This window comes from Protobothrops mucrosquamatus, unplaced genomic scaffold (genome assembly GCF_001527695.2).
Source record: "Protobothrops mucrosquamatus isolate PMUCROS unplaced genomic scaffold, P.Mucros_1.0 scaffold897, whole genome shotgun sequence".
NCBI classification, from domain to species: domain Eukaryota; kingdom Metazoa; phylum Chordata; class Lepidosauria; order Squamata; family Viperidae; genus Protobothrops; species Protobothrops mucrosquamatus.
The window spans coordinates 189,311-199,935 of record NW_015387149.1 but is presented as its reverse complement, the minus strand read 5'-3'; the positions used below and the strand labels follow the sequence as shown (position 1 = coordinate 199,935).

General features: G+C 39.3%; 1 protein-coding gene across 1 annotated transcript in view; it reads right to left on the bottom strand.

The window, feature by feature from the left end:
- Positions 1 to 5,607, bottom strand: part of GRTP1 (growth hormone regulated TBC protein 1) — a 31,665-nt gene extending 26,058 nt beyond the window's left edge. The window contains exons 1-2 of the mRNA XM_015819326.1: positions 5,600 to 5,607; positions 2,714 to 2,865 (exon numbers count right to left, since the gene is read on the bottom strand). Coding sequence (XP_015674812.1) covers positions 2,714 to 2,865; positions 5,600 to 5,607 — 160 coding nt within the window. The remainder of the gene's footprint in view (positions 1 to 2,713; positions 2,866 to 5,599) is intronic.
- Positions 5,608 to 10,625: the final 5,018 nt, after the last annotated feature.

Genomic DNA, 10,625 nt, shown 5'->3' with positions numbered 1-10,625 from the left:
TGTAATTATATGTACTTAAGGGGCGAACTTAAACAGTAAAGTAAATATGCTACAACCCCCACTTATACAGAAAGAATATGACTTCATTCAATATAATACTAAACTGAATTTTTAAAATAATGGCTTGTTAAGTAAACCACCATGACTGGATTATATAAAGCTAAACAGGAAAAAAATGAAAGAAAAAATAAATGACTTAGGTAAACATGCAAACACAGCTCTTGTTTTAAAATGCACAAATTCATATAGCAGTGTATGCCCCTGCCACCTGATAAATTAGATTTTTCTCTGGGATATTTATACCAAAAAGGAAATAGTATATCTGAATATTTTGGTCTTCTCTTTCTCTTGTGGCTGACCCTTCCCTGGCACAGCTACTAATTCTGAAATATCGGTAAGGTGTCATTCTGTAAAGAAGAATAGGGAAGGGGGGGATTGGAACTACATGTACACCCAGATCTCAAATGAGAGAAAGCCACTGAGGGGGGGGGAGGGACGTAAGCAAAATGAAGAACATTAGAAAAAAAGAAAAAAGGAAAGGGAAACAAGAGTGCGAAACAATGACAAAGGATGATATAGAGCAGTGATGGCGAACCTTTTAGAGACTGAGTGCCCAAGCTGCAACCCAAAACCCACTTATGTGTCGTCAGGTGCCGGGTGAGCGTGTCCCATTGGGTGGGCGTGTCCCATTGGGAGGGCATGGCTTTGGTGGTAACGGCAGACTGGGCGGGACTAAAAAGTTCAATCAATCAATTCCAACTTTGCGAGATCTTTTTTTTTCCTGCAAGAAGTTGAAATTGATTGATTGATTGATTGAACCTTTTTTTTTTTTTTGCACACAGTGGCAAGGCCTAAAGCGAAAAGGTTTTATAAAACCCAGCTGAAGGCCTAGGACTGGGGCGACGGCACGCATGCCCACAGAGAAGGCTCTGCATGCCACCTGTGATACGCGTGCCAAAGGTTCGCCACCACGGATATAGAGTATGTTGGGACTCCTCATAGATATATATGTAGGGGCCATACTTACATTTATATTTCTAGTGTTGAAGGATTAGTCTATTAACTACAAGGAGGAGTCACCTGGATGCCCAGAATGTGTTACTGGAATTTTGAAATCTCTGTGTGGCTGATTAAGATGTGCTGAATTAAATCTTATTTAAATATTCATTACACATGTGCAGCTTAGCCCAACAAACCTAATTCCTTTCACCATAGTAATGTTAGTAATGTGGTGCAGCAATATGATTCAGGAAAAAATTATACAGAGAGATGCACACGTGATGCCTATCAGCATATATTTAAGTGTGTCTTTTCCTGGCTTAATAGGCAGCAGTCACAGTTCCAGAAAGGAATTGCGACAAGTGTAATACGTGCACCACGCATGCGCTCCAAATCAGATCTTCCCTTTCGAATCAGGATTTCTCTGTATAAGAAGATGGTAGGTTTGGTCTAGCATATGTTGAGGGCACCCACTTGAACAAAGGTCAAATATAACTTCCCTTTTGAACCCTGCCAATATTTCATTTTCTAATCTAATTGACAATATAATCAGCTCAGCTTACTGCTTTTATAAAGTACTATTAATTTTATAATTGTACATTTATCATTCAAATAGTGTCCCATAAAGCCAGTTAAGTAAATAATGTCATGTTAGATTTAATATCTCATCTGCCAAACTATTTTAAACAGAGAAATGTCTTTTTCTTCATATTTATTTTTCTTCTTGCTTGCTTCTTGCCATCAGTAGGCGGCTGCTATAAAGTACAGGTGTACATATTATCTGCTGTTTAGATATCTATGACAAATTAACTTCAGTTCTCAGAATGATTAAACCTTGGCTTGTACATCTCTCTTAAATCTATGGATGTTTTAGCTTATTGGTTTAGACTTCATTTTCTATGGAACACACTCTGACCGTAAAATTGTGTTTCCTCACTTTTCTTTCCTGCTCCATTTTTCAATACTCTTTGAAAATCTACCAATAAGTACTAGGGAAGCCTGGAATAGCACCGGATGTGATTTTGGGATCCCTGTGGCAAAAACAAAAAGAAAAGCTCAGAGAGTCTCTCTTGTAATTGCAGAAACAGAACTGATGGAAACAAATGTATGAGGAAGTTCAAAGTATGGTTTGCTACCTAAAATATAATTATACTCTTTTATCTATTTATTTATTGATTTTATTTGCCGCCCATCTCATAGCAAACAACTCTGCGCCGCTCTTTAAAAATAAATTGTATGCATTCATTCAGCATTTATATTTGCCTGTTTAATAACTTGTATTTATAAATAAGGCTTTCTAAAAGTGCTATGTATTAGAAAACTATGTGAGAAAGATTGCTTTTGTCTTCAGATGACAACTCATTGTTCCAGTTTTGCAACAAATAATTACTGTTAACAAATATTTATACCAATAAACAGATTAACTTCTTTCAAGGACAGAATCTATACAGAAATCAAACCAATTTGTCAGTGATGAACCACAGAATCTAGGCGTTATTGCACTTCAGTTTTGTTAATTTATTTTTGTTTGTTCAGCAATTAAATTGCCAAATTTCTACACAAATTGCTAGAGAAATAATGACAAACAAGCACAGGCTCTCGGGAATGATGGCTCTACAATGTAATAAAATACCTTTTGAAAAAAATAAAAGGTTGCAAGTTAAAATGAAAACTATTTGTCCCGATGTCATATTTAAACATGGTATAGTCTTACCTTTTATGTTTTTCTGTACCCTTGTGCTTCCCTTTAAAAGTTTGGACCACTTAATTGCTCTCCGAGTGAGTACCACTAAGTATCTAGAAAAGAATTCTTCATAGGTTGCGTAGTCAAAGTCAGCTGGTCTTTCAAAACCATATGGATCCACACTATTTCAGAAGAAAAATGATTACAGAGACATAAAAACCATGCAGTTAAATGAGAGTTATTCATTAACCCAAACTTAAAACAGAAGGAGAAAATAAAGTGCAAATATAATGCCAAACAGATTCCATAAAGTTTTTCAATTCCAAAATATCTAGCTAATAGCAGATGTCTCTATCAGGACAATGGGGCCATTTCATACAATCCACTAAAACAGCCAGAGACCATTAATACACTTCTTACCTCCGAGACCGCCTTCTGCCACAGATTCCCTCCCACAGACCGGTACGCTCCCACAGAGTGGGCCTCCTCAGGGTGCCGTCGGCCAAGCAATGTAGGCTGGCGACCCCCAGGGGGAGGGCCTTCTCTGTGGGTGCCCCCACCCTCTGGAACGAACTCCCCCCCGAGATCCGGATGATTCCGGATCTCCTTACTTTCNAGTAATTTTAATGGGAACACAGCAATCAATATTTGGCTTTTAATTAGGTTTTAGTGGGGTTATTTTGTGTATTTTTGTATGATTTTTTTGTATCCTGTATATTGTATTTGTGTTTTTAATATGCTGTGAACCGCCCTGAGTCCTACGGGAGAAGGGCGGTATACAAATTAAATTAACCTTAACCTTAACCTTAACCTTATGCTCCCTGTTTCTGGATCTATCCAAAAAAGGAGGAGAAAAGATGCTTAAAACTTCCATTTATGTGTCATTTGAACTAGGAGCTATTAACAAAAACTATGGTTATTTTAAACAAGCTGGTTTCAGAAACAATGAAACAAACAGAGTTCATTTTAGCTGACATTAACTACTTTATCAGCCTGGATGATTCCAAAAAGCTAATGTTTATTGTCTTCTATTGCTTTTGTAATGTATTAGAGATGTTTTCAATTGTATGCTGCCCATTTATATTTATAAAGTTGAACATAATTGCTGGTGATTACACAGTCACAACCGTGCACATTTCTGGGAAACAGTATGGAAATGAATTTGCTGTCGCTGTTTTTTTAACTTTCCACTCAATTCTACCATTCTGACCAACTATAGTGAGTATAGAAAATGGCCTTGAAGATCTGCTACCAAGACAACAATCAGATAAATGAACCTTGAGCCCAGACCAGCAAAGTGGTCTATGATAAGACCTCAGACAGCCTCCCCACTTAATTCATGAGATGGTAAAAGACAGAGAAAGAAAGCATCTTCAGATCTCTAGATTTTGTTACTATGGCTATTCTAATAAAAGTAGCTTTAAAACTGAAAAAAAAAATATGTTAAAAATATCTGAAATTTCCAAATTTCTCACGTGGTCTTATATGAGAATGTCAACAGTTTGCAAGGTATCATGAGACGATTAATGTTTAATCACATTTTGAATATTTCAATTTTTTTAAAAAATTGAATGTTGAGGTTCTATGCATACCATCTGGGAATCCTAAAGACAACTTGGCACCCATAAATGCTACACTGTCAATCCAGTGCACCTGTAAGATTTCCAGGAGATACAATTCAATAAATTGCTTCTTTCAAAGAACATGAGCATATTACAGATGTCCTCGTTTAATGACCATTTGTTCAGTATTTGAACTTGCAATAGTGCTGAGTGTTATTTATGACCGGACTTTATACTTACAGCCCCATGGCCATGTGACTGCAATCTGCAGCCTTCCATGCTGACTTCCCACAAGCAAGGTCAATGGCAGGAAGTCAGAGGACACGGTCATGTGAGATCCTCACTTAACAACCTGTGAAGTTCTCTCTTAACAGTAACCTGGACTTCCAGAACAGCAGCACAGTCACATGGTTAGCATTGTTATAACAAGGACTACCTGTAGCATAAAAACTTATCCAGGTTACTAAATATTCCTTCATGCATTTCACGCAATTGAAATAAATTCTAAATAAAAGCTCATGTTATAGTTTCCACATTGTGTAAACCATAAGGGCATTTTTGAAAGTAGCAGCATTGAAACAGAATAAGGAAAGAAACTAGCCATGTCATAAAAGATATTTAAATAAGACATTTTAAATTCAGATCTAATCTTGCATTATACAGCAATATAAAGTCACCATCTTTCAGGTTATCCATTGTACTACTACTACTAATCTACCTTATAATGCCATTGTGGTTGTAGTCCTTGACTTACAACCACAATTCAGAGCAGAATTTCTTAGAGAGTCATTTGTGGTACTGTGACCTTTTCTGCCACAGTTATTAAGCAACATAATTCTCTTAGAGAATTATGCAGTCATTAAGTGAATCTGGCTTCCCTCATTGATTTTGCTTGTCAGACACCAGCTGGGAAGGTTGCAAATGGCAATCACATAACTCCAGGACAATGCAACCATTGCAAATATATGCTTGGTTTAGTGTCCAAATTCTTATTACATAACTATGGGGATACTGTGATGGCAAGTGCTGGATGTAAGTCATGTTTTCAGTGCCGTGGTAATTTTGAATACTCACTAAACAAATGATTTTACAAGTAGTTGTTGCTTAGAGACCATTTGAAGTTACAATGGACTCTCCCAAAAGATATTTATGACCTTGTTCCAAAATTCCAACACTGGCACCTTCCCCTCCAGTCACATGACTGTGTTTTGGTTACTTGGTAGCCAGCTCACTTTTAAGGCCAGTTGCAACATTCTGTGGTTATATGACACTTTATGTTTGGGGTTTTTTTGCCAGAAACAGGCTATTTGGCTAGTTTCTGGCAAAAAACATCAAAAGAAGTGTATTGACTCACCTAACCATCACGGTGTTTGCTTAACAACTGGCACAAAAAAATTGTAAAATCAGATTGGTCACGTGGGTTTCTCGACTTACAACAGAAATTCTGAGTTCCATTACAGTCATACAAGGACTTCCCTTAATTCAAGGACTACCTGTATAAAGGTAGATTTACTGAGATATATCGATATTATTTAAAAAACGTTTGATGCATTATTATGCAGCAAGGCTATATTAAGGGTACCTTTAATGTGTGTCAAGGGTAATTCTTTCTCATTTTAACCTTGGATGAATGTTTCCTATTACACTAGAATTTGGTATAAAGGATAATTATGTAAATTTTTCAATGAGGATTGCTACTAGTAATAGTGGTACAATAATGATTTTTTAAAGTAAAAAAATGTGTGATTCCTGAAATAATGTATCAGGTAAGCCCCCAAACCGGTTATTAGAATTCCATTGCTACATAAACAATTTGTTTACACTATTGCTTCTCTGGCCATGCAAAACAAAAAAAGCATATCAATCAAAAATATTTTCTGTTCCTTTATTTTTACTTACTTGAATCCATGCCTGTCCAACCAGAAATAAAAAATTGTAATATACCACATTTCTAAGAAAAAATATCTATCTCATAACATCTAGTACATAGACACACACACACACACACACACACACACACACATATATGATAGACAGCCAGTTTGGTACAGCGGTTAAGGCCATCAGGCTAGAAAGGGAAGAGTGTGAGTTCTAGTCCCACATTGGGCAACTGAGTAATCTTGGGTCAGTTGTTCTCACTCAGCTCTAGAAAGCAGATGAGAGCAAACCTGGAAAACTTGCCCAAGAAATGCAGGGATTTTGTCCAGGTGAATTCTGAGAACTGGACAGGATTGAATGAAAAGGGGTAAAGAAGCATGCAGAAGATTTCTCAAAGAGGAATACAAGGTAAGTTTAAGAAGGCCCAGGCAGAACAATGTCTTCTCAAACTGCTTTAAGCCACTTGCTTTGTACTGTATATTCCTTCTGTATCATCATTCTACAAATTATATTAAATCATTTATATATACCGTAATAGTAAATTAGTAAAACATTAAAGTGAAAATTTCAACTATCCATGTTTTGCCTTTCAGTCTTGCTGGCATGGAATAACAAAAACATGCCAACATCTATTAGCAACCTGAAGGGCCACCCCAAAATGAGAGAACAAAAAAAACTAACTCCCTTTGTCTGAATTCAGACCCTTTCTCCCATTCCGATGTGCAACAGAGGAATTAGTAGGTGTTGGACGGTGGACACTATTTTGTTGTGAACAAGGAAATACTAATCATTCCTGATGTCTCATCTGTTCCTCTGTGAAAACAAGTCTTTCCGCCTGCAGAAAATCTATGTAATTTACGGCATTTAGCCTTTTCATATTTAGTTCCAGGAACTATCATCTTCTGCATAGTGTTTAATATATTCTTGTCTGAGTCTAGAGCTTTCCTTCAATTAAACCTTAAAATAATAAAATGAAACTGTTCAACATTCATTCAGTACAACTGTGAACAGTAGATTGAGAGGAGATCTACCTAAACAACTCATCATCTCATTCTGCTTTTTAAAAGCTTTTCATGCTAACTCCAACAAAAGAAAGAGAATTTCCTGGAGCCTACCTAAAATAAAGTATTTCCCAAATAAGGAAATCTTACTTATTTCACCATTTTATAAATTTCACTCACCTACGGAAGGTAAAATATATAGGGTTGCCAGGTGTCCACTATTTGAGTGGACAGTCCACTTTTTTCACATCATGTTCACTATTTTTTTTCACAAGGCCAAATAGTGGACATTTTTTTTATTCAAAAGCTTTATGATGAAATGGTACGTAATCTAAAGCTGTACAGTCTACTTTTTTTACTACTTAACCCCCCCCCCCCGCTTGTCCGCTATTTTTTGGAAGCAGACCTGGCAACCCTAAAAATATATTGTCATTATTTCTTTTCAAATAAACTAGGAAATGCTAGTATTAGATTATCCAAGGGTTAAAAAAGTTCTATCCTGAGGAAATCTGTATTCATACAACAACAACAATAACAAAAAATGTATTAAAACATGGTTGCCTATTTGCGCTTGAGCATGTTGCGGAAATACAGCCACTAGTAATAAAATCCTTAAAACAGGATTCGGCCAAGCAAGCAAACACCCTCGGCTGACCGAATATAAAAGCCAAACACACCTTGCTTTCCCAGATAAACTTGTTCCCATTAAAAAGTAGGCGCGAGGTCAGCTGCTCCAACAAAGGAAAATTGGAGAAGTTCAGCCTTTGCAGGAAAGAAAAGGAGTTCCAGAACTCATCCCAAAGCCCTCCTTCCTTCCATTACACCTGACGGGGCCACACCGCGCACGCCAAGCCAAAAACCAGGTTGACCCTCACGCCCCTTCCTCGAAACCCAACCCCGGGCGGAAAGGCAAGGCGCGCTCGGTACCTATGGACGCTGCTTTCCCGGCTCCCTTGCTTCGCTCGCCGTGCTTCCTCCCCCTCCATGGGAAGGGCTCTCTGGGGACTCCTCCAGCACTGAATGATCGAAGGATCCCCCACCCCGCCGCCTCTCCGCTGTGGCTGGAGAGTCCAAAGCCCACCGCTGCGTCAGCGAGGCGGCTGCTTTCGACGGCGCCGCTTGGCTCCTTCCCGGCTCCGAGAGCGCCCGGCGCTTAGCCGCGAAGTATTTTCTGCAGGCAAGAAGGAGCCGGCGCGGCTAGTGAGCGCCACGGCGATATTTGCACGTTGGAGGGGACCAGCGGGAGAAAACCATCCGGCTCCCAAGTTCAGCAGCAGCTCGGTCGCTTCCTCCGCTCCCGAGAAAGATCAAAAGGCGCGGAGCAGCGTCTTTCCCGTAGCCTTTCCTGTGTTCCCTACCTGCTTTTTAAACCGTACGGAGCCTACCTCCGCTAAGGGAGCTCATAATGGCGCCCCCTGAAGGCCAAAGCCGGCGTAGCCGCTAAAGGTAATAAAATGAGCCGCTGAGAAAAGGAACCCCTCACGCCCGGGGGGGGACTCCTAAATTACAGCTCCCTCCCTCCCGCCTCGGCAACTCCGACCTGCGCGCGCAGCCTCGCATGGTGGAGCGGAGCACGCTGAAAGTGCAGGGAGGGGGGCTATCTGCTAGCGGTCTGTCAGATCCCCTCGGGCAAGACCCCCGAGCCCGTTTTCGGCTCAAGCACGGTAATGAAGAACGTGCGCTTTAGCGGTGGTGTTTGTGGTCCCCTCGGCTTTGATTTACAGGATTAACTCAATTGTTTGAGGTTTGGGTTAAGACGCCAAACCACAGGCTAACCACACTGGATGGATTCGCATTATAAACCAAGCCACACGTTTTAAGCTTGCATGGTATGCTAGCACAACTCATGTGCTGTAAGATCAGGGCTGCAGGATCACTGTGTATGCCTGGAGGAAATTCTTATAAGTTTTGGTCGAAGTTTAGGTATCCTTCCTATGCATGAGCATTGAGGCAGAAAAGGGCTGCTCCGATGCACTGCCCCAAATCCTACGGAGGAGGTGGAGTGAGTGAGGAGGAATCAGTTAAAGAAGGATCAATGTTAAGTAGCTTATGAATTCACTTTTCTGAAATAGGTGACCTCTGGATAATGGCATCTTACTGAGGTCACAAGTAGTGTTCTTAAGCTGATGGGACATGTTAAGCCTCCAAACACTGTTGGCTTTTCCGAAAGTGCCTAAGATCTGACTTTTCCAAAGCATGGGGGTGGTGCAAGAAAGTTAGTTAAAACGTAGATGAGTTGATTGCTGGTCTTCTTGGTTGCCATATTATGCTCATTCTGTTCTTGATTATTGTTTTTCTCTTGCGTGGTGGCGTTTTAAAATTTTCTTAGCTGCCTAGAGTCACATATGTGAGATGAGCTGCCATATAATTGATTTAAACAAATAACAGGTTTTATCTAGGATAACAGGATATTTTTTGTTATAGAAATCCAAAATGGAATTTTTAGAAAAAGTACATTGATATGATTTCTTTTGTCAAAGAACCAAAGAATGTCAGTTACAAAAACTTGGCTGTTACAGATTTCTAATTTCTTTTTTTTGTAAGAATCCCGGCTTGATTGTGAATGTAAATAAATCCTACCTTTCAAATCATGTGCTTTTAAAATTCCTTGCTTCTCAGATAGAAACCAATATCCAACTTGGCTGCGTTTTGCAAGGACAGAGATTTTGCATGTGCACAAGAAAAATTGATCTGGAACAAATCTTAATAAACTTGACAGATGTTACTTCCAATAAATATGCACAAGATAGCATCTGAGATAATTTTGAAAGAAAGTTTGAACGCAGTCCTTTGGGTTCAGAAATAAATTTATTTGTGAATATAAAAACACAGTCTTTTCACTGTGTTAAGATATTATATAGGTTGTCCTCATTTAGCAACTGTCTCATTTAGTGACTGTTTGCAGTAACAGTGGTGATGAAAAAAACAACTTAACAACCAGTCCTCACATTTACGACCTTTGCAGGTCTGTAGAGCAAAGGAAAGTTCTGAAATAAGATCATAAACACAATTGTGGTTTCACTTATTGTTTGCTTTGTTTAACAATCAAGTTTCTCTAGCATCCTGTTGATTAGACAAAATGAACCTCATCTTGAGAAGGCAGGGAAAATATGTAAATGGGATGGAAGAAATGAGATGGAAAAGAATTTGCCTCTTACAAATTTTTCGCCAACAAATAAATATAATACACGCCATAACACTGAAAACAATTTTAAAATACATGATTTTAGAAATAAGATGATTTTCGTTTCCTTAACCTTATATACGCTGATGATACTCAGCTGTACATCTCCACCCCAGGTCACCCCAACGATGCCCTTGATGTGATGACCCGTTGCCTGGAGGCCGTACGGGTCTGGATGGGGAGGAACAGACTCAGACTCAACCCTTCCAAGACCGAGTGGCTGTGGTTGCCGGCGCCCCGGCATAGCCAGCTGATTCCATCGCTGTCTATAGGGGGCGAAACTTTGGCCCCCTCAGAGAGGGCTCGCAACTTGGGTG